Raw genomic sequence first — 25,018 nt, forward strand, 5'->3', positions numbered from 1 at the left:
TGCCGATAACAAAATCGCCTGCTGGAGCGAAACGCCTCTTTACACTGCCGGCACAGTCACAAGGTGCGCGGCACACTGACACAATGTCCAGTCAATTTATTACTCCCACAGCCTTATAATTAATCAGCTGGGGAAGAATTAAAGAGGGTGTTTGGTGTAACCAGAGATGAAAGGGATAAAAGTAAGATAAAGATAGATCACGCTAAGCTTGAGCAGACAGGACAGAAAAATGTGCTCCCAGATGCAATTACCTGGATTACATTGTGACTGACTTCAATTTAAAACCCTTGAGAAGGCTGAAAGGAGTGTGGTCGCTTTCCATTTGTCACCATGCGTCAGTCTAAAGAGCAGCTTAAGTGGATCCGTTTCACTCTTTTCTTTTAACGATAACTGGATACAGCTTAAGATGGCGAGTGCTGGAAAATGTATATCTGCTAAACATCATCTTATTAGCATTATGACTCTGAGAGTGTTAGCACCGTGAGCTTCAGACAAGAACAGAGCTGCAAAATGTTCTTGTTTTATTCAGTGTGAAATTATTCTGGACATTTTCAGTAGCATTTGGGCGTCTCACCACTGGCTGTCTGTCGGGGTGTGTTAGCTGTGTGATAGACTGACAACCTGTCCAGGCTTCACTTCAGCTCCCATCCAGTGACAGCCAGGATAGGCTTCAACGCACCGCAAACTAAATGGGAAGAAAATGCACGGAACTCTGTCGAGCTCTCAATACATTTATACAGGCTTACACTCGATACTAAAGTCATAAATGATTTCACAAGAATCAAGTACAGATGTCATCCAAAGACGTTTCCCGTCATTTGTAGAACAAGAAGGAGAAAATCCTCTTCAGGCGAGCTCTGACTAGACAAGTGGAGGGTATGCAGCAGGACGCGTGACGCACAATGCACAAACAATTACTGTGAATTCTCTGGTCAGTTAGTTGTGCTATTCTCACATCTCTGCAGTCTTAATCCACACAGACTTTGGATTCCAGAGCTGGGAGGCTAAAAGCTAACTTGCTTTCTCACATCCACCTGTAGAAAACTGTAGGGCAGTGCGGCAGGGATGAAAGCATCTTAACACAAAATCTGTTTGTCATTGAAAAGAAATGAGCATTAGACAGGAGTCTAACAAACAGCTACAGAAATGAGAAGTGTGGGATCCAGCCACTGTCACGTTAATGTTAATCATTCTGTCTGTGATGAAACATGAGGAACCAAATTTTATACAAAATTCAAGGACTCTTTTACTTCTTAATTCTATAAACAATTCTCACTTTAACCAAGTGGCAGCCTCCAGGGATGAAAAATCAACCGAGTGCAGACATGCTAAAAGTCTACAGTTTCTTCAGTTCAGTTCAGTTCAGTAATAGTTATATATCACCAATTCACAACAACAGTCGCTTTATATTGTAAGATAAAAACCTTACAATAATACAACAATCAAAGACTCGCTATGAACAAGCACTTGGCGACAGTGAAAAGGAAAAACTCCCTTTGAACAGGAAGAAACTTCCGATGAACCCAGGCTCAGGGAAGGGCAGTCATCTGCTGCTGGGAGTGAGGGGAGGAAGACTGGACAAAAGACACACTCTGGTATAGAGCCAGAGATTGATAATAACTAATGATTAAATGCAGAGTGGTGCGTAAACGCACAGTGGATGGAGAAAGTAAAATGTGGGTGAAGAAGAAACGCTTAGTGAAGCTCCCAGCAGCCTACGCCTATTGCAGCATAACAAAGGGAGGATTTAGTGTCGCCCTAACTATAAGCTTTATCGACAAGGAAAGTTTGAAGCCTAATCTTAAACGTACAGAGGGTGTCTGTCTCCCGAATCCAAACTGGCAGCACAGAAGAGGGGCCTGAAAGCTGAAGGCTTTAAATATCCTCGGAACCACAAGTAAGCCAACAGTATGAGAGCGAACTGCTCTACTGGGATGACACGGTACTGTGAGGTCATTAAAATAAGATGAGGTCTGTATATTAAAGACCTTGAATGTTAGGAGAAGGATTTTAAATTAAGTTCCAGTGGCCACTTGAGGCTGCATACAAAAGGAAGTTGATCCCCAAGTGCCCAGCTATGGGCATATATGTTTAAACCCTGGCAAAAAAAATGGTTTTAGTGTCCTTTCCCTTTATGGCAGTTGTGTAGTAGGTACATTTAAGTAGCCAGTCGGCGTCACTCTGTGCTTCCTGTGCCTTTAATTAAACTACCTGCAGAATCCTACAACTTCCTGTAACACTGCAAGCTGATCTTCCATATACGGTCATTTCTGACTAACATTGAAGGCATCGTTTCGATCGTATGATTTCGCCCACACACACTAGCAGCGTCTTTAAAACAACACACCTTCTCAGAGTGAGAGATTAATGCACATATTTTCACTCCATACACTGTGTGTGTCTGTACAAGCACAGCGGGCAAGGTCAGACCGGCCGTTTTAAGGTGTCTGCCCAGCTGAGGTTATCTAATTCCCCCGTGGTTAACTGCTGCTGGCTCCTCTAACTGGTAGACGTGTCTTTTTCGCTCTGTCCTTTTATTACCCTGTTTGTATCTGCCATTCCCAGCCAAACACCATATCTCTCACGCTATCACACACTGTATTTACTCTTTATCTGTCTCCCAGCCATTTTCTGTGTCTGACCTACCTTCTTGCCCTATCGGTGGCGCTTTTCACATTCCACAAATCTATCCATCATCTCATCTAATCCTCCACTTTTTCCTCTGCAGTCTGAACACCTCCACCTCTGTCCCCCTACTGCTCGTTGTCATTACATCCTTGACTGTTGCGCTCTCTGACAGCAAAGTCCTGATTGTCTTCCTGGTGTTATAATTACACCTTGTTCATTGCAGTCGCCTCGAAGAGACATGATTATCTCGGCAAACTAATCATCCATCCAGATATGAGGATCAGACTCTTATCAAGTCAAAACATGTCAGTGGGATCCATCCCAAACAGTTTCTTGATGAGGTGATGGTGGATTTTAGTAGAGAAAATAAAATGATGGGATGTTGATGCATTATGAATGAGCCTGTATCATGTCTACTACTCGACGCACACACATAGCAGGTTAGGATTTACCAGCTTTACAGATTGCCAAGCATTTAAAAATCTATCCAAGGGACAGACTGTACTTTTCCTAGTTCACTTTTCCATGACCCTCTTCCCCACCTTCCTCTTCCTCCTGCAATGTTCACTGGGTTTAAAAATCCTGCTCATGTCGCCCTCTTTGCTGTCTGGAGGTTATTCTCACCTCGCCGATACAAGACGGCTGAGCTATTCACCAAAACCCGTCACAGGAGACTAGGAGGCAGACACGCTGCAGTCACTCTTTATTATCATACGTCCTTCAGTCGATGTTCAAGACAGTGTCAGCAGCCCAGGATCCTTCACTGCAGCTCACCGAGTATGACACATGAGCGAGAGTGGTAGCAGAGATTAAATGGAGGTGAAAAAAGGCACACAAAAAAAAAGCATTTAAGGTAAGAGAAGTAGTAAAATATCATTTTTCTGAATTGCTTTTGATTAAAAGTGGCAAAAGACTTGATGTAAATGGCACGAGATGATGGACAGTGGGGGAGATAAAGGGAGAGAGCGAAAAGCGGTGAAGAAAGAAGTTGAAGAAGGGACAAGGTGAGCGGAGGCAGTCTGGGATGGTTTGCTGTCAGAAGGAAAACGCCTCAGGCGATGTTTCCCATACAGAATCGTTCAGGAGTAACGCGTACGTGGGGGAATATGAGCCGAGAAGGAAGTTGCCCCAAGTTTTTTGCACAAAAACTAGGTCACACAAATATTACAAACCATGACACTTTGGAGCGTCACCTCTTCTCTTCCCCCACAGTGAGGCCTCCATGATCAGCAGACTATACGACACACAAAGCTTTTGAGTTTATCTTTCAAATTTTCTTCAGTGACGACCTTTTTACACTGAAGGGGAGCTATTACAGGGAGTGCAGAATTATTAGGCAAATGAGTATTTTGTCCACATCATCCTCTTCATGCATGTTGTCTTACTCCAAGCTGTATAGGCTCGAAAGCCTACTACCAATTAAGCATATTAGGTGATGTGCATCTCTGTAATGAGAAGGGGTGTGGTCTAATGACATCAACACCCTATATCAGGTGTGCATAATTATTAGGCAACGTCCTTTCCTTTGGCAAAATGGGTCAAAAGAAGGACTTAACAGGCTCAGAAAAGTCAAAAATAGTGAGATATCTTGCAGAGGGATGCAGCAGTCTCAAAATTGCAAAGCTTCTGAAGCGTGATCATCGAACAATCAAGCGTTTCATTCAAAATAGTCAACAGGGTCGCAAGAAGCGTGTGGAAAAACCAAGGCGCAAAATAACTGCCCATGAACTGAGAAAAGTCAAGCGTGCAGCTGCCAAGATGCCACTTGCCACCAGTTTGGCCATATTTCAGAGCTGCAACATCACTGGAGTGCCCAAAAGCACAAGGTGTGCAATACTCAGAGACATGGCCAAGGTAAGAAAGGCTGAAAGACGACCACCACTGAACAAGACACACAAGCTGAAACGTCAAGACTGGGCCAAGAAATATCTCAAGACTGGTGTTTCTAAGGTTTTATGGACTGATGAAATGAGAGTGAGTCTTGATGGGCCAGATGGATGGGCCCGTGGCTGGATTGGTAAAGGGCAGAGAGCTCCAGTCCGACTCAGACGCCAGCAAGGTGGAGGTGGAGTACTGGTTTGGGCTGGTATCATCAAAGATGAGCTTGTGGGGCCTTTTCGGGTTGAGGATGGAGTCAAGCTCAACTCCCAGTCCTACTGCCAGTTTCTGGAAGACACCTTCTTCAAGCAGTGGTACAGGAAGAAGTCTGCATCCTTCAAGAAAAACATGATTTTCATGCAGGACAATGCTCCATCACACGCGTCCAAGTACTCCACAGCGTGGCTGGCAAGAAAGGGTATAAAAGAAGAAAAACTAATGACATGGCCACCTTGTTCACCTGATCTGAACCCCATTGAGAACCTGTGGTCCATCATCAAATGTCAGATTTACAAGGAGGGAAAACAGTACACCTCTCTGAACAGTGTCTGGGAGGCTGTGGTTGCTGCTGCACGCAATGTTGATGGTGAACAGATCAAAACACTGACAGAATCCATGGATGGCAGGCTTTTGAGTGTCCTTGCAAAGAAAGGTGTCATGGTCCTGGGCCATGTGGGCCCAGTATTCTTAGTTTTCATGTATTTTTGTATTTTGTTCTTTATTTAGGCCATGCTTCCTGGGTTGATCTGTTACGTTGTTCCTTATGTGTTTTCCCTTCGTGACTCTTACCCCCTGTGTGCCCCTCTGTGTATTTATGAGCCCTCGTCTCTCTTTGTGCTTTATTCTATGTTTTCCCCAGCCCGTTATGTCTGCGTTCTCCCCGTGCTCTCTCTCCTCCTGTTTGAACCTCTGTGTACTTCCTGCTTTACTTTGCCCATCTCCCATCAGTGTTACGTTCACTCCTGCCGTGTCTTGTTATGATTATCAGTGTCACCTGTGTTCCCCGTGTGCATCCACTTCCCCTGATCATCCCTCATGTGTATTTAGTCTCTGTGTCGCGTCGTCTGTGTTCTCACCTCCATGTTTTCACGGTCAGTCCTTGCAGTGATCATCATAGTCTGAGTTTTCTTAGTTTGTCGCAGTATTAGTTTTCCCAGTTTAGTTATAGTCTAGTCACGCCATCCCTGCTTTGTTTGTGCACTTTGTCTTCAGCCATAATAAAGGCTCGCTTTCTGTTAAGTCCACTCCCGTCTACTCACTTGTGTATGCACCTGGGTCCATCACACACACCACCGCACGGCCTGTCTCTGCAGACCGTGACAAAAGGTGGCTATATTGGTCGCTGATTTGTTTTTGTTTTGTTTTTGAATGTCAGAAATGTATATTTGTGAATGTGGAGATGTTATATTGGTGTCACTGGTAAAAATAAATAATTGAAATGGGTATATATTTGTTTTTTGTTAAGTTGCCTACTAATTATGCACAGTAATAGTCACCTGCACACACAGTTATCCCCCTAAAATAGCTAAAACTAAAAACAAACTAAAAACTACTTCCAGAAACATTCAGCTTTGATATTAATGAGTTTTTTGGGTTCATTGAGAACATGGTTGTTGTTCAATAATAAAATTATTCCTCAAAAATACAACTTGCCTAATAATTCTGCACTCCCTGTATAGTTTTCTTTATTTTCTGTGATATATCTACTGTTACAGTGATGAATGCTCAACCTACAAAGTTTAAAACATGAAGTCACCATAAGAGCTCCCCAGTGAGAGTGGATATCCCTAATATTTTGACTTGCTGCCTTTTATTACCAAAAACCAGTTTCCAAAAAACAAACGTCAGCAAAGTGTTCTCATATTTTTTCCTCTTCTTAGTTCAGTTTAAGAAAACAAACTGCTGCTGTCATCTGTTCAGTCAACAGTTTTTCTTATTTACACACGTTTTAGTCCTGATGGAGCGCTTAGTTACGCTTAGTTACGCTTAGTTACGCTTCGTTACGAATCATGTGGACAGATTTGTGGATAATAAATAATTGAAGTGGTCCTATTATTCTTCCTAAAGCTTCATATTTTTATCCCTGGACTCCACATAACTTAATCATAATCATTTTATTTATGATAGATGGCCCCTCAGTTGATCCATCCCCTGAAATGAGCCGTTTCAGCTCCTCTCCCTTTAAGCCAAACTCTTTCTGATAAAGAAACCAAAAAAGGATCATTTAACAGCGCTCCATGTCTGCTGGCTGTGCAACAGTGCATATATTACAGAAGACAGGAGATATTTGCTATTTGTTTTAATATATGTGCCCCCTGTAAACTGTGCTACATCTTAAAGCTGTCAGTGTGGCAGGTGGATGTTGTTCAGTCTGCCTGGAAGCATCCACAATTTTAATATGACAAAAATAAGGAAAAGTAAAAAAAAAGGTGCACATTACCAACGACTCAGTTATTATCTATTTAATAATAATACCTTATTGATATTTGATAATTACTTCTGTCTTACATCTTTACTCTCTACTTAAAAGCAAGTATCTTAAGTGTGTCTGTATATTGGAGAGCCTCTATTAAGTATTGACAGAGTAAAATGTGAGGTAACCAGTATTTCACCCCAGAAAGCGCAGACGTTACATTTAGACTTAATGGACGACAGAAATAATTAAATAAATGTGATTTTTTAAAAAGCCATGTTAGATCTATAACTAGAAAAAGAATCCAATCACTCTTTATAAAGCATGGCGTGCCATATGTTAAACAGGAAGAACAATTTATTGCTCACTTTCAATATCATCCAATTCAGTATATAAATAAAACCGGTGTACATGCTGTGTCACATTCCTTTAAAGTGACCAGCTTGGAAACTTTCCAGATTTCCTGCATGCTCCCCCTGAGGACTCCTCCTCCGCTTTAAAATGTCTGAAAAGCAGATGCCCCTCTAGGCTTTTCTGCTTCAGTCTTCAAGGTGTTCATTTGCTTATAGTGTTGCCCATTTTTTTTCCTTAATGTGAAGTGTTGACACAGACAGATCACGTTACTTACTAAAAAAAGACCACATGTAGTTACTTCTAACTTTTTAGGTCCTAAAACCTCAATAAAAAAAACAAATCCCCTGCATGCGCACTGTGCTACAGTCTGTGCTGCTGATTACCCACTTACAGAGGATTACGCCCACTTTGCTGCACACATTAGTGTGCTAAAACCACCTCCAGGCTCCCTAATGCAGCTCAGCAATTATAATTTTAACCTCTGCTGTTATAATGAAATCATTTATCTGTCTCACATCATTTACTTTAACTTTTAGGCTTATGAGAACGAATCAGCTATCAGGTGTTAACGTCGACGGCCTGCGTTTACACCATCCTGTCTTTAAGCAGGTCAAGCATTAAAAAAAGGCTTAAAGCTAAAAAAGAGTTGGGTAGATTCAGCTTCTAATACCTGTCCGTGGTTCCACAGTCCGGTTGCCATTCTGGTCCATGAAGACAAATCTACCTCCAGTGAAGTCAGAGCCGTAGTCAGACAGGTACAGGAGGGAGGTGTAGTCGAAAGAGCCATAGGTCACCTGGCAGACAGGGAGAGAGGAGGAAAGCACGAGTTGAGAGCTGAATAATATAATTTCATGTCTCATCTCCATATTCAACCAACACTCACAACACACACGTGTCACAAGTTCATTCCCAAACTTCTGCACGCTTTAAAATTTAATGTGTTCACGTGGAGCAGCAGCACCGCTCCATCATCATGAGCTGACGGGTAAAAAACACAAGCAGAATATTTCTGACTGCTGGCTTGATTTTTGAATTAAAGCTAGTGCAGTGTTCACTATGGTGACTCCTAAATGGAGCAGCTAGAAAGAAAAAGAAGAGAGGAGGAGTGACACTGCGCTTAGTAAAACATTTTTTCTCCTTTGTTTGTCCTTGAGAAACAGCGCTGTAGATCTATCAGTCTATCTAAGATTAATCAATTATATTCTGATTCTGATCCTCGCCCCAACAGAGGACTACAAACTGACCAGCAGCCTGTGTGAAAAAATTAATTTATCAATATGAGGGAGGGGGAGAACCCTATCATACAAGCCTAGCTAATGCTGCTGGTTTCACATGTCACAAATGTGTTCCCAAAATACTTTCACAATACAACAAAAAGAACAGACAGCATGCCTTTGGCTTTTTCTTTGTTGTACCTCCGCGACAAAACGTTTGAAAAGCACTAACCTAAGGCTCCGGTCTGCCTATGGAGCGTCACTCCGTGGATTCCCAAAGTTATTGTATGGATTCTTACTCAACACTGATTTTAAAAGCTCCAAAAAGCATTTACAGCTGTGGAACCGTTCACGCATGCATTCAATGCATATCACTTCATGAATCATATCCCTGAAGGTTTTATCCATCACACTGTAAAAGAAGCAGCAGCAGCTCTCTTTCTGTACATTTTGGCTCCACGTGAGGTCCCCAGGCTCTGAGGCACAGTTTGGATCTACTCACAGCAGTTTCACACATAAAGCATTAGGTAAAATATCCCACCTGCATGTTCTTTACAGGCAGGCGGATTTGTTACTTTCTGCATAAACTCATTGTGAAGTTCCTTTGTGTATACACCACACAGCTTCTCCCACAGCAGGATGGCAGCCACCTGTTTGTGCCCACTGTGTCAGCAGCTCATGTGGAAAAAGAAGAGCTTTGTCTTTACGTCTCTCAAAGATTACCTGCTGCCAGGTCCTCCCTCCCACTCCCCCCATCGTATCTGTAATCACTCAAATACAAGTCAAAACGATGCCGCTTTGAGCAGCAGCAAGCTTTATTCATCTGAAGGTAAGCTGAGAGGGAACAAGAAACGGCTGCCTCTCTTATTTCTTGCTGTGAAATAAGTCCTCTCACTTCAAAGAGAGAACAAAAGTAAGCTGCTAAGAGTTTTATGAATCCCTGAAACGACGTCAAACCGGCATCGTTCACAAAGCGCTCGTAAGTGTTTCCAATCGAGTTCTACAATAGGAAACTTTAACAATTCATGAACATTTGTCTCTTAATGTGCGTGTGCCCGAACGCCTGTGTTCTCCAATTAGAGAAGAGTGTGAAATGGAAATATAGTGTAACCATGGGGACTGAGAAGCTGCCTGAAGTTAGAATCGTGTTATGTAAGATGTTATTTTTGGCTAACGTTTAAACACATTTTACTAACATACACTGTAAATCTGAAAAGTTAACATATTACTGAGATTTACAATGCCAGGCAACACACCTAGCACACATCTGTTAATAGTAAAAGCCAATTGTTGCTTATACACTGTTACTGTAACAGAAGCTCACAGCAAACGCTGCTGAAGTTTCAAAAGGATTTTGCAGGTCTGAAAACCAAAGTAGTGAGTTTGAAGATGCTTAAAATCCCCTAGTATTTAAAGTCATGTGAAAAATAATTTACACTCCATTGAATGTAGTTAAACGTAGACGCTAGTTAGAATATCTAACTGGCTTTCTAGACTTGAAGGAATCCACAACTTTGAAAAAAAGAAAATGGTTTAGCGTGCATCTTACAATGACTGCACAGAAAGCAAAGAGAACAGCACGGCTTAAACACCAGTTTTAAATAGGACAGGTCCCACCTATCTCGAAACACTGAGTTACGAATTTGACATTCTGACACATTTATTGACAATTATTTCCAGACACCGATTCAAAGAAGTGCAAATGTTTACTTGATGATTAAAATTTAAATTAAATTAAATATTCTGCAATAAATCAAAAACTGAAGAAAAACCATGAATCAACATATGAACATTACCTGATACTGCTGAAGTGAAGCAGAGTAGTGTTTTATTAGAGACACAGCCAGGTCATTTTTGAAAGAAAAAAAACAAGGTGAGAGCTGCTGTTGCGATTATTCAAAAACTTTAAGAAACAAAATGACCATCGATCTTCTTTGATGGGGTGAGGATGATCATGAGAAAGGAGGTAAATTAGCTTAAAACTACACGATGGGAGCTTGTTAACAATCTGAAGGCAGGTGGTCCACAACTGGTAACACACCTGCAGGGTCTCCTGCTCAAGAAGGCACAAGTTTGCTGACTTCTAAATAATTTACAGGAGCTATGGAGAAAGTGCTGCAGTTAGAATTCATGCACCAAAATCGAGCTGTTTGGCAGCAACTTGACCCGCCACGTTTGGAGAAAGAGAAATGTTCCATGATCCAAAGTAGTCTAAGGAGCTTGGAAAGAAAAGCATCTGGACTTCTTTAAGTTGCTTGAAGACGTTTCACCTCTCATCCAAGAACCTTCTTTGGTTCTTAGGTCAAATGGTGGAGAGTCCCAGATTTAAACCCTGTGGAAGTGTCCCCCCAAGAGAGACATAGACCCCCTAATGATCCTCTACCTAATCACACGAGCCAAGGTGTGAAAACGGGTGTAGGTCACAATCAGCCAAGGTTTTGGGTGAGCTCATTGTGAAACCTAGCCCCAGCCTATTATGTGATTTCCAGAGGTCACATGACTCAGGATGTGAGTGGGCGTTAAGGCGTCTGGGAAGGGATCTCAACACTGGATTATAGATGGCAGACAGTTGGTGTCGTAAACCACCGCCTCTGTTCAAAGATGGTCGCTCACAGTGGACATAGATGGCTTCTTTCACTCCTCTTTCAAACCATCTGTCCTCTCTGTCCAAAATGTGAACATTGGCATCCTCGAAAGAGTGACCTTTGTCCTTTAGATGCAGGTGGACAGCTGAGTCTTGTCCTGTGGAGGTGGCTCTTCTGTGTTGTGCCATGCGCTTGTGAAGCGGCTGTTTGGTCTCTCCAATGTAGAGGTCTGGGCATTACTCGCTATGCTGTACAGCATACACTACATTGTTAAGTTTGTGTTTAGGATTTTTGTCTTTGGGATGAACCAGTTTTTGTCCGAGTTCGTTGCTTGGCCTGAAGTACACCGGGATGTCATGCTGGGAGAAGACTCTCCTGAGTTTTTTTCCGATACAACGGCTACATAGGGGATGACAATGTTGTTACATTCGTCTTTGTGATCCTCCCTAGTTGGGATCCAAAGTACGCCATGTCCACAGTCAAGCACAGAGGTGGAAACGTTCTGCTTTAAGCCTGTTTTTCCTACTAAGGGTACAGAATGACTGCATTACACGTACCAAACAATCTTAACAGACAAACTTCTTAACTAAGAACACTGGTGGGTCATGGATGAGTCAAACACACAACAATGTCCCTTCAACTGATGTGGGGCTGATCAGAACTGCACCATTTTATATGTTTGTCACGACACACATTCATCTGACCCATTGTCAGTGTAAAATAATAAGTGTATGCAAGATGCCATCTTTGTGTGATACAGTGTGACACAGCCTTTGTAAAAAAAATGGACCAGGTGCTATTTGAGGCTGTGAAAAGATCTGAGTGTTTGGTGACAATACGTTTGTTTGGTGGAGTTGCAAACATTGTCTGAAGAGAGTGCAATTATCCTTGGTGGGTGCATCAGAGCGGTTGTATTTCAGGGTAAATCCAGGGTGATTACCATGTTAGTAAGTTGATGTGCAGCTTTACTCCAGCAAAAGTCAAGGAAGGGTCAGGAATGAACAGACTACTTGACACTCGTGTCTTCACCTTCAATTCCATTTCATTACAACTCCAGATATGAGATAAAACACACTCTCTGTGCTGTCACACCCCAACTGCTGCTATGACACCGTATCAGTGCTATGATCGATGGGAAGAAAAATCGACCACCCAAGACAGCCAAGGGCCATTTACATTTAAATGAGAGTTGGGTTGGACAATTAGCCCCAAAATAGCAGCAGAGACAGATGGAGGGGAAAAAGTGGCTCTTTCTGATTAAGTTTTACCAGCTGTCAAAGGCCAGCAGGAGACGATTAGGTGGCAAATATTAATATGGCCACAGGGCTCACATTAGGTGTTAAGTATACACCAAGGATGAAGCGAAAGCAAACAAGAATAATCTTAGAAAGATAGCACGATCGTCACAAGCAAAGTGAACACGTAACAGAAACATGTCGTTTCTGCCTCGTGTAGCAGGAGAACCACAGAATAATATTCAGACTGACGTGCAGTTTAAACACGATTGCAAAAGCAGCATTCAGGGACATCTCTTACATTTTAAAGTGTTTTTCTTTCACCAGCTCTTCAGTAACACATTAAAAAAATACAAGAAGAAATTCTTCCAATAAGAAAACTCTTTTCAGAATTTACTTACTAACACATTTTTCACTCTTAATAACATAATTTGTAAGCCATTAAAAGTTTGTTGGTCTTTTCCTATCAAAACACATCTAACTCAAATTTCCTCAAGGTCTTCTTTCAAACGCAGAGCAGAGAATGTGTCATGACAATGACCAAAGTGTAAAATGAAAGCGCGAGATTAAAGCAGCGAGCTTTAAAGCTGCACCTCATGAATAGAAATTATGACTGAATGATGTAGGATGTGAAGAGTTTACATAACAGAGACATGGGCTACAGGAAATTAACAACCTGCCTTGCATGGCAATGTCACCTATTTGAAGCCATGATCTATGTAAAACTATGTCTAAATGTGAAACAGCAGCTGTTTTAGAACTGCTGAACTGATGGTATAAGGGATGATCAAAAAATATTAGTAGGTGTTACGGCTGGGCCATATCATACCGTTCATGGTAATACCGGTATAATGTTGGGCAACGATAAGAAAATGAAATATCGTGATAGAATATGGGTAAAGCGCGCATGTGCAGTGCCTTTGTTTTCATACGCACATGGCGGAAAAAGCATGGCGGCAACGCAGAATGAGAAGGGTGAAAGCGAATCGTTGAATGAAATGGATGAACCAGAATCGGTGTGGTGTGGAACTGGTTTAGCTTTCGTCCGTCAGATACGCAACAAAGCATTTTTTGGTAGCGCATGCTAGCGGGCCGTCGTTAATACCGTGTTTTTTGGGAACATACGGCACACTTAAAATCAATCCTTTGATTTTTCTGAAAATCAACCTGGGTTTGGGGGTAGGGATGGGTATTGATAAGATTTTCACGATTCCGATTCCATTTTCGATTCTTTTTAACGATTCGATTCTTTATCGATTCTCTTATCGATTCTTTTTAAAAAAGGAGAACACTAAGGTCGAATAGCTTAGAACTTTGTTTTATATCTTCTCTTTGAACAAGATAGAAATTTAGGAGTAACATGGCCTTACAAACCCAACAGTGACATCTTAAGAGATCCACAGCCTACGGCTCTTCAATGGGGTGTCACAGGGTCCCCAGGAAAAAAAATTGTAAATGTAAAATAATAAAATAAATATTCGTCTGTAGCAATAACAAAATACAACATAAATTATTCTGTAGCAATTACACAAGAATATCCAGTAATGTCCCTGCCTACAATTAAACACATTCACTTACCGAAAATCGGAGCATCTGCTGTGGTAAATGGGAGTTTCTGGTGTGGCACGCACACCACAAACTTAGTCACTGCTCGGTGACATTCGTCTATCCTGGCTTGAAAGGAGACGCTAATGGTAAACTGCAGCAAGAACTGCCAGCATCTGAGCCAGACTCTGTCTCTCTCATCATGGTCACCTAAACGCACAGCAATGGCAGGTTTTGTAATAAGACAGATCGCGCTAACATAATATGCACTGTTAGTTGATTATTTATCCGCCGCATTAACGGGAGAGGACGTGCAAACGTTACCGCTGCTGCTGGGTTGAGATTCACGAGTCCAGAGCGGAATTAAAAACACGACATTCATTTAAGGTCATCGCGTATTTGTGAGCAAATGCTTTTGCATATTCGTAGTGTTTCCTCCCTTAAATTAAATATCTACTTTGCAAGTATTGCAAGTTGCCCTGTTGTCATCCGTTCTCGTAAAGTGTAATCAAACTTTTGAGCGTTTGAGCCGCTTAGGCGCCGTGTTTCCTGCCAGGTAAATGACGCTCCGCAACGTGGTGACGTCATTCGGGGCGACTGGAATCGATAAGGGAATCGTTTGCAAAAATGGCAAACAATTCCAAGGAATTGAAACAGTGGGAACCGGTTCTCAACAAGAACCGGTTTTCGATACCCATCCCTATTTAGGGGTACGTGCTTTGGAATTTGTACGTGCTTTTTGGAGTTTGTACGTGTTTGTACTCTAGGGGCCACCGTATATATTTATATATAAACATATATAAATAAAACCACTTTTTTTTACATTAGTAATTCCTTTTGTGCATAATTTTATATTGTTGTTAATAATAAAAAATTAATTAAAGCAACAAAACAACCTGAAGAGCCGGTTGGGAGCCGAAAGAGCCGGCTCTTTTTAGTGCGCCGAACCAAAAGAGCTGGTTCTCTAAAAAGAGCTGGAATTCCCATCACTATCACATATATGGCAGATACAGACCGGAGTGGGCTTGGCACTACATGTTTGCAACCTCGCTTAAAGGTAAAAGGAAAAGTCTTCCAGTACTGACAACTTTCTCTTCATTGAAAGTGACCTAGTAGCAAACAAACTGAGCTTAACAGAAATTCAGATCTTTGTTCATTTCAGAAAAGTCTACAATACATTTTAAGTGAGAACAAGATGTGGGTGGAGAGGCCTTGAGATCATTTTCACTGTTGCTTTGATGTTGCAAAAAGGTTCCCACTCAGTTCAACAAGATAATGAGATACACCCTTTTACTAACCTGAATGGAATCACTGGAGACACAAAATCCATGGGGCCACTGTTTTCTAATCTCACTTGATCTTCATCCTCTATGGGGGTCTCTCTGCCAGATAATTGACTTTAGCCTTCAATAAGAAACCATTTGCTTTTTTGCGCTCAGCTGCTATCTCGATAATTCCGCAATCCGGCACTGAAATTGTCCTGTTAATATTCGCTCGGAGTTTTGCGTCTATAAACAGTCTTGATAATTCAGGCCCTGAGGCTGTAATTGCAGCCATTATCATCTTATTACAAACCAAAGCTGTGTCAAGAAAATATCAACCACACCACTACACCACCACCAGTCTGAACCACTGATAGAAAGCAGGAAGGATCCATGCTTTCATGTCATTTCTACCAAATTCTGACAGTACATGTCAAAGTCACAGGTCAAGTGGTTATTTGAGTTACTGTTACCTTCCTATCAGTCTGCCCATTCCCCTCTGATCTCTGGCATCAGACATTGTCACAAACTGGATTCCCTCACTGGATATTTTATTTTATTTGAAAAATTATTTTTAATCCCTGGAGATGATTGATTGGGAAAAAAATCCACAGTTCATAAATAGTTTCTGAAATACCCAAACAAGTTCACAATCATGCCGCGTTCCAAGTCACTCACGTCACCGTTCGTCCTCATCCCGATGCTCAATGTGAACTTTAGCATGTTGCTGTCACCATGTCTACATGCCTGAATATATTAGGCTACTGCCTTGTGATTGACTTATTAGATATCTGCATTAATAAGCAGCTGAACAGATGCACCTAATGAGGTTTCCAGTGAGTGTTTACCACAATATAAAATTTATTAATTGCCTCTATTGCACAGACTACTGACATGGACAGAGATAACTCACTAACATTAGTAAAAATTCATTTTTATTTCCTTATTCTGTTAATTTAATGATTAATGAATTAGCCTACCTTATGAAACCTGCCTTGTGGAGGGCTTTAAACTTAACAAGGTAACGTCGCTGACAACAACACATAATGTCGGACTGGTTCTTTTAGTTTTTCTTGCTTGTTCTGAAAAACAGACGAGGATCCGGTTTTTGTGCCTTACCTTATCAATGTGCGGGTGCCAGTACTCGTCGTGTTGGGTCTTGGCTGCCGTGCTGTTGATCCTGGAGAAGAAGGTGGGCTTGGTGAGGTACATCAAAGCTGGGTCCAAACCAAACGTCTGAGCGATAACTTCCTGGATTCGCCCACGCACATCTCTACCGGGGATAAACAGACACAATATGACAGGTTGAAAGCTCTGACTTTATTTCTTCAAACAGAATGATTTATGACCGGGGTACACCGTCAGGCAGCGCTGCTCGAGCTTTTAAAAAATATCCCAAATAAAGCTCTGCAGGGCTCAACAAGCACTGATATTTACACAAACGCTCGAGCACTAAAACTGCTATTAGCAAAAGGTTTGTGACAATGTTCAGTCATTTTAGTTCTATGTTACTTTTTAATAATAGAAAGGTTGTATGTGCACATTGGGAACAACGAAACCTAAATATGTGTACATCTAAATGATGTAATAGTTGTATTTTATCGATGCAAATAAAACAGGACATGTATTAACAACTAACATTGCGTATGTCACCATTTTAAAAATTCAGATGTTTCTTTTTGGTTTAAACTCTAAAAATATACAGAAAGATTTTTAATAACGGTTCCTTCATCACCTGTAAAGCTGGAAATCCTCTTGTGTGAATACATCCTTGAGCCGTTCCCCAAAATACCTGCAGTCACATCCCCACCGCACAACCACAGGCAGGTCCAGACACAGCCAATCAGAGACACAAACACAGAGAGGAGGACAGGGGGGGAAACAGAGCAGAGGAGATGGGATCTGTTAGGAGAAATTAATATTTCACAGCACAGTGCACTATTATCCAGACAGGTATTCCCACCCAACCGTCCAAACGCAACAGATTCTGAACATCTGACTGTTTCGCATGAGGAAGTCCCCAGCGGAGGGGAGGCTAACCGGGTGGGAAGTGAGCTGGGAGTACCACCGTCACTGTTTCCTGATTAAAGTCAGCCAGATGGTCCCTGAGGATCTCGTGTCAGCCACCTGCGCTATGTGACTAGAGAGCGACGGAAGGAAACTGAGGCAGAAAACTGATTGTACCAGCGCTGATGAATGAGATTCGTGCGGGTCGCTGAACCTGGAGAGTTCAGCTCACAGAGTCCGTCATCATTAAGATTGATTGTCAACTCGATACTACGACTAGATTTCTGCACATGATGTTGTAGGCGGTTCCTGCTGGGGAACAAACTGGAAAAACCTTGTAGACATAAGTACCGAGTGTCTAGGGCTGTAAAATGAAGCCAATGCAGAAGCGCCAAAATCTGCAGTTCCAAAAAGGAGTCAGTCCCCATAAATCAGCATGTTAAAATGTTTTCAGCCTGGTATGTAACACAGTTTGGCCTCTATGGATAGTTTCCCCATTCATAAAAACGAACAGTCTATGTTTTTTTTTTTTTTTTACACAGTTTCTGTGTCGATCTATAGAAGAACAAATAAAAAAACTGATGTACTTTCCCACCTGTATATGTTAACAAACTGTTTTCCCATCGACAAGGCTCCAGAGTGCAGGTCCAGTATGGAGGCCTGCAGGGTACAAACAAAAAAACTGGAATGTGTGCAAATAACAACAAAAAACAAGTCAGCTGAACAAATAATTCCAAAGTGTTGATGTGCACTGGTACAAGCATGACACAGTGACCGTTTCAAGGGTCAACACTGATCCCTCAGTGGCCTTTTTGTGGCGTTCTCCCTCTGCCCTTTACTTGTTATTGCTTATCAACTCCTCGGGGACACTGATCTGAAAATAAGTCATTTTCAAAGAAGTCTCTCTGTGGCTTCCCCTCGGTTCATGTGAGTGTCTTAACACTCCATAAACAGCTCCTTTATTGGCTGTGGACCAGGCCTGGGGGGAGCGGAAAGCATTACTGGAGAGTGCCCGGAACATCCAGGCAGTCCCAGTTTCATCTTCCACAGCAAAAGAGCCAAAGCTCTAGTTATTGCTCAAGCCTGCCCTCAAGTGCTGAGAGGGCCCATTACAGCAGTGGTGCTTTCTAGGTTCATACTGGAGTATTATTTCATTCACATCCAACAAAAACACAGATGTAATAACTACAGCACATACACATTCCTGTTGTTGAACAGGCTTACTAGAACTGCTGATAAAACTTCATCAGACACTAATTCCTAATAAATGTGCCACATACCAATTAGTTTTCTAAAAACTACAGTGCCCGGGTGTTTAAGAAAACTGTTTAGACTTTCTCAAAAGAAGCCATTACATACCGAGTCATTTACATATCACACAGCCCATGACAGATTCAATTATTTTTTTATTTAAAGAAAAAACAAAAAAAAACAGCTGGATTTCCTTCTGTTCCCCTGTCAGCTTTTTCTTTTTTTTTAAAAGACGGATGGGTTATTCAAAAGCTCTGCTCACACTCCCAGATGGATGTAGACAAATGCATACATTAATCATCTGAACAGTGTGGGATCATTTTGACGTAGAATACAAAGTTGAAGGGAGATTGCTCATAGTCACCCTCAGTGCTCATTTACCTTGTTGTATTAAAGCTTACCCTCTGCAGATTGCTGCTTTGCAACAAAACCCACAATAAAGCAGTCAAACAAATACTGACTTTTAAGCTTTAAAGAATTGTTTTTGCCTTATAAACTGCATTTCCATCTATATTTGCACATGTGCCCAGTTCTCATTTTCCTGGCAAAAGAAAGAAAAATGTGTCTCTTAAAACAAATGTTTACATTTTTCCTGTTTCCGTTATTGTTCTCTATATTGTCCTCTGCTGTCCACTCTTCTTGTCATTGTTTGTTCTAATATGATGTCATCACTGTTTTTGTCCTTTTTGTCTGTAAATAGTGTATCTGTATGTTTTTACTAACTTGTGTGTAACACCAACCTGCCAGAGGGTCTGCAGATGGAAATTAAGGGTATAGGCTATAATCATTTGCATTTGTTAAAATGTTCATTAATATGCATTGTCCCTCTTTCTAAATAAGATAAGATAAGATAAGATAAGATAAGATAAGATAAGATAAGATAAGATAAGATAAGATAAGATAAGATCAGTTTCAACATGACAGTATGAGAGGATCCCATCTTACTAACTGGGTAAAGTTTCTTTCACTACTAATAAAAAAATGATTCTGTCATCTTCCTCTAATACTTCTGTATCTATAAAGAGACTGAAATGTCTATAAAATGAAACTTTACCACGATAGGATGAATTTCACAACACTGCACATGAATGCACTCTCATTACAAGTTATAGGACACATGTGTAAATATCAAACTGGCTATAAAAATATACCAGCCATGATACAAAAACTCTAATGCAACGTACAATCAACACTCAAGCTGAGTAAACAAGGTGGGAGTGGATGTTTTGGAGTGACGTCCATATTTCTCATGTTAGTTTTAATTTCAAAGGCTGTTTGTTAATATATTTCATGCTTTATTAGTATTAAAAACACGAACCACCCATTTAATCCTGTATAAATGCACTTGTTGAAAGCTTGCTGTCTCAGAGATAGCCGGGTTATCCCTGCTTCACTGTCATATAGGGCTGCCACGATTAGTCGACTAGTCACGATTACGTCGACTATCAAAATCGTCGACGACTGATTTAATAGTCGACGCGTCGTTTGAAGCTTTGTAAGATCCCAAAAGACGCAGGAATAAGTAGTAGGATTTAAGAGTGTAATAACGGACTGAAACAGAAGATGGCAGCACTGCATGTACAAGGATGCCAGCTGCCGTTAAACCCCGAAGAAGAAGAAGTAGCTCTGTCTAGGGCTGAACGATATATCGCATTTGCGATAATATCGCGACATGATCAAGTGCAATTTTCTAACCGCAAAGGCTGCGATTATACTGCGATTATATTATACAATTCATGGGCTGCATCCTCCTGAGGCCGCATTTGTAGACCGATTACGTCACAGCGACGCGCCGAAGGCTGTCCAAATTACTACCATATCCCAGAATTCATAGCGCGGCCCAGCCAAACTCCAGTTTCCAGCAATGGCGGCCGCTACTAAGTTTTAAAATTACTCATACTAATCTTTCTGGGTCATATTTTCAGGCGAGAAAGTAGTTGTGTAAACATCAAATATCTGCTCGGTTTATCAAGATATCCCATATTTGCAAAAGTGCTTCAACGTTTTCAGAGGCGTCTGCTACCCACCAGCTCGACAGCTAGCCGGGAGCTCGAGGGTTACTGATGCGGCCGAGAACGGCACAACTCCCGGCACATCATTTTCAGATCACCGCGGAGTTTCGCTGCTCGGGTTAAACGTAATATATAAGTAAGTCACTTAGACAACCTAAAAATGTTATTGTTGGGCTTTTTTCAGTGTTTTGTTTGTTCGTGAGTAAATCGGTTTGGCTGAGATTAAAGTTATTAGATTAGATAAAATAAAACTTTATTAATCCCCCGGGTGGGTTCCTCCTTGGTTTTCACACAGCTGACTAAACGTCAAACAGAAAACTTATTAAACAGAAGTATGAGACAGTCGAGAATTTACACCAGTGTCTGGTTATATTTTAGATAGCAAGAAGCAGACGGCCGAGTTTATTAAACTCCACCGAGACAGCGGTGACGCTAATCAGAAGGCTAGACCGTCCAATTTCACGCCTTTAAATTTTAAAGGCGTGTTTGTGTGTGTGTTTATACAATTGCTATTATGTTTGCACTTTATGTGTAATGTTACTGACTGCAGAGATCAGTAAGATGTGTGTATTTTTTATTTATTAGTTTTATTTATTTAATATTATTTTTTAATTGAATGACTGTCTAGTAGTTCACAGATGTCGAAAAACTGAGTGTGGTAAAGCCACTGATTTTTTTTATGTATATTTCTGCAATCTGCACATTGTACTGACTTTCATTTTAATGTTTACACCAGGGTTCCTTGTCAGCACTTTATGCTCAGATGTTTGTAAGCTAAAAATAAACTATTGTGTATGTTCAAATATACTGTTGTGATTGAAGAAGTTAAATAAAAATGTCAGTCATCAATTCATGCATCACCTCATGTCATCATAACAGAGGTCTGTCTTCCAGGAAAGAACAGTTTAAAATTAATGTAATATAGTATTGGCCATACTATATGATGTATTGCTTGTCTTTGTTTAATAATACAGAAGACAAATACCTTAAAAAATAATCGCATATCGCATCGCAATATTGGGGCAAAAAAATCGCAATTAGATTATTTTCCATAATCGTTCAGCCCTAGCTCTGTCCCAGAATTCATAGCGCAGCCCAGCTCAGTTTCCAACAATGGCGGCAGCTAGTTAGTTTTAATATTACTCTTATTATTCTTTCTGGGTCACAAAATAAACGTTTAACATATTTTCAGGCGAGAATGTAGCTGTGTAAACCTCAAATATCTGCTCAGTTTATCAGGACACCACATATTTTCAAAAGCACTCCGACGTTTTCGGAGACGTCTGTTACCCACTAGCTCGATAGCTAGCCGGGGGCTAGGCTCACTGGAGCCCGTGAGAACACCGGACTCCCGGCAGATCGTTTTCAAACCCACCGCTGTCTTTCGCTACTCAGGTTAAACATACATAAGTCACTTAGATAACTTAAAAATGTTATTGTTTGGCTTTTTTAGTATTTTATTTGTTCCTGAGTGAATCGGTTTGGCTGAGATTAAAGTTATAGTTTTTACACAGCTGAATAAACGTCAAGCAGACAGCTGATCATCAGAAGTGTGAGATGCTCGAGAATATACTCCGGTGTCCTGTTATATTTTAGATAGCAAGGAGTTTATTAAACTTCACCGAACAATCTGCAAATTTCATTAAAATTTAATAAACTATCATCTTGTCTTTATTTTTAGTTATCACATACCTTAAACACTTAAAGCTGTAAGCTAATGATAGTTATATAAGAGCAGATGCTGCTGGTGCATCAAGCTGTACGTTTTACGTCCAATGGATGATGATCTGATTAGTCGACTAATCGCAAAAATAATCGTGACTAGTCGACTATCAAAATAATCATTTGTGGCAGCCCTACTGTCATGTTATTCCAACAGCATTATTTGGGGATATACTCACTCCTCCCTCTGACCCAGCCAGAGCCAGCCCCCTCTCAGCCAACCTGTGTGCCAGAGACAAAAGCACAGAGAATAATTCAGCTGCACCACAAAACACAGAAGATGATGAAGGAGAAAAGCACAAAGGTAGCAGGGAAGGGAGGGAAATGAGACCCAGCGCTCTCAGAATGACATTGTTTACCTCCTGAGTGTCTGAGCCTCCTCCCTCGTCACCACGCCGTCTGTGACAGCACGGCCACACTTCTGAGGGGTGCATCCTGAGGAGAGGACGGCCAGGAGAGGTTTTCAAAAACAACAGGAGCATAAAAATAATTGTCAGTAGACAGGGAAAGTGGGTAATAATAAAAGCAGTACTGCCAAAACATGTCCAGTCTTACTTCCAGATTCTTGACTGGTATAATTTCTTGCTTAAAGCTTCTCACTTCATTATCTTTAGGCACTGGAGAGGCACAGTTTGAGCTGTGGGCAGCCCTCATGTTTTAGAGAGAACAAATACAGATGCAAGCCTCGATCAATTATCCATGACTTCTGGGAATGCAGATTATTAACAGTTCTTCAAAAGTGCCACATGATATGCTCAACTTCTGTTCTACAACACACCAGTACAGTACCACTTTAGTACACAACTGGACAGGACAGCAGGCTCTGTATCTAGAATAGATTAAACATTATCAGGCTCCTCCTCCTCATCCCTACGAAGAATAATAATTTTTTTTAAAAACAGTACTGAAACTAATAATAAAACCTAAACTAAAACTTAACACAAAACTAGGACTTAACACCATAAAAATACTAGCAACTGCCAGTACTACCCCTCAAAACTTGACCTCTGACCTTGAGGTCGCTGAGATTCGAACTTGGTATCGATTTGAAGCTCTTCCGTCACCTCGTTCTCCAGCTATCCTCTTCACAAACTTAGGTGTCCTCTGCCTGCCCAAGCAGCAGGGTTACAACAATAAATACTGAAGTGAAACTAGAAAATCCACTCTAGAAGCTAAACTGAATTTAAAAGAAAGTCAAAATAAAAACTAGAATAGGTCAGATTTCCACTGACATCATACAAAGAAAAACGTAAAAGAAAACAAAAAAAACTTTCTAAAACTGAGCATTTCGAGTTTTCGCTTACAGGGATTACTTACATGTTGACAAAAGTTTTTAACTTCATCATATAACAGTAGATATATGCCAGAAAATAAAGAAAAAGCATAATAGATTCTTTTTTAATAGAGTGATCAGTGCTATAAGTAATAAAAGAAATCACTTATTGCCACATTACTCACAATCCAAGCAGCAGCAGATTTCCAAAAAGTCTGCCACTCATTCCAAAACAGGGGGATGTTGACTCTTAGCTGTATTCTTTTTACCGTGATAAAGGCCTGAGCACAGATGCAGCGATACAAACACACCGATGGACGCAATTAGCATATTTGGGTACAAGTACATAAATTTGGGGCTTCACCTTAAGCACTGTAGCTTTGTAGAGCCTTGTAAAGAGATGTGCAAGAGATACTGTACTATGCTGCCATCTAGTGGAGGAAACTTTAAAATCAAACCATTTGACAAACTTAAAAAAAGCAATTGTGAAAAACTAATAACAGTTCCAGTTTGATTTTAAAGCCAAAAATGTGCTGCTGGATTAAAATGTTATTCATTAACTAGACAGAGCCTCAACCCTGCCATGTTTACTCAGCACAGGAGTGTCAGCTGATTAGCTGACATTATGCAGTAAGAACAGGAGCCTTACCTGGGTAGCGTTTGTAGTTGTCATAGTCTTCAGAGCACTGGACGCTGTAGACTCTGGGCTGAGGTGCGACCAGCTCCCCTTGGCTGACCAGAGTTTCTGTGACGTCACTGTCCAAAGAGGTCATGTACAGCCACGTTGCCGCCCCACATGCAGACAAAGCGACCAGCAGCAAGGCCACAAGCAAACGGGACCCCCGCCATGACGATCCCTGCCTCAGTGCATTACCTCTGACCAAGACAGAGAAAAGCTCCAGATAATTAGCTGAAGTTGAATTCTGAGAGAACTTCCATAACATGTTTAGATGAACTAAAGCCATTTCTCTCTCAGGTAACAGTTAGAGGGATGTACTGAGTAATTATTTGACTTCTAAAAAGATTCCCACATTTGTGTGTATGATAGGAAAATCCAAGATTGTATTGTTTCATACTTGTTTCCATTTCTAATGCACAGAAACTGCATAGCAAATTCAAAACAAATGACATTCTTCATTAAATGTCATGGCTAAAGAAATATTAGCTTGAAATAACAGTGAAATACATAATTATGTGGCTATAAATGAAAAACCGCCTTAAATTGATGAACAAATAGTTGAAGTAGTGAAATCTATCAGTGGAAACTAAATAACACTAATAACATCAAAATTCTGGGATATTGAACAGTTAATTAGTTACAACTGGTTCATTAGAGGAACCACAGGTTTTACAGGTAGAGGCCACTGACATTTTCCCCCATCTTATCTGTCTTATCCCATCTATTTCTGGCTGTTTTTTTCTTTTTTTTACTAGTTTTGCATTCCACACAGCTTCAAGAGCATGAAGGAAATTGCATGGAGACAGGTAGGAACTCTAGACAGAGCCATAGAAGGTCCTTAACCCACAGATGAGAGCAGGTTCCCCCAGAGCCCATGTGACATGCCTAAAGACTCTGGTGAAGTCGTGGAAAACATTACGCTGCCTGTAACGTTTTTCAGAATGACCGGTGGGTCAGTGA

General features: G+C 41.0%; 1 protein-coding gene across 1 annotated transcript in view; it reads right to left on the minus strand.

Moving 5' to 3' along the window:
• ogfod3 (2-oxoglutarate and iron dependent oxygenase domain containing 3) overlaps positions 1-25,018 on the minus strand; it is a 36,180-nt gene that overhangs the window by 10,108 nt on the left and 1,054 nt on the right. The window contains exons 2-8 of the mRNA XM_085465639.1: positions 24,029-24,255; positions 22,466-22,541; positions 22,286-22,328; positions 17,717-17,781; positions 16,850-16,906; positions 16,234-16,387; positions 7,944-8,067 (exon numbers count right to left, since the gene is read on the minus strand). Coding sequence (XP_085321765.1) covers positions 7,944-8,067; positions 16,234-16,387; positions 16,850-16,906; positions 17,717-17,781; positions 22,286-22,328; positions 22,466-22,541; positions 24,029-24,255 — 746 coding nt within the window. The remainder of the gene's footprint in view (positions 1-7,943; positions 8,068-16,233; positions 16,388-16,849; positions 16,907-17,716; positions 17,782-22,285; positions 22,329-22,465; positions 22,542-24,028; positions 24,256-25,018) is intronic.

The sequence above is a fragment of the Copadichromis virginalis genome, linkage group LG8, assembly GCF_057382275.1.
Source record: "Copadichromis virginalis isolate Kocher_CV1m ecotype Utaka linkage group LG8, C_Virginalis_male_GT1.1, whole genome shotgun sequence".
NCBI classification, from domain to species: Eukaryota; Metazoa; Chordata; class Actinopteri; order Cichliformes; family Cichlidae; genus Copadichromis; species Copadichromis virginalis.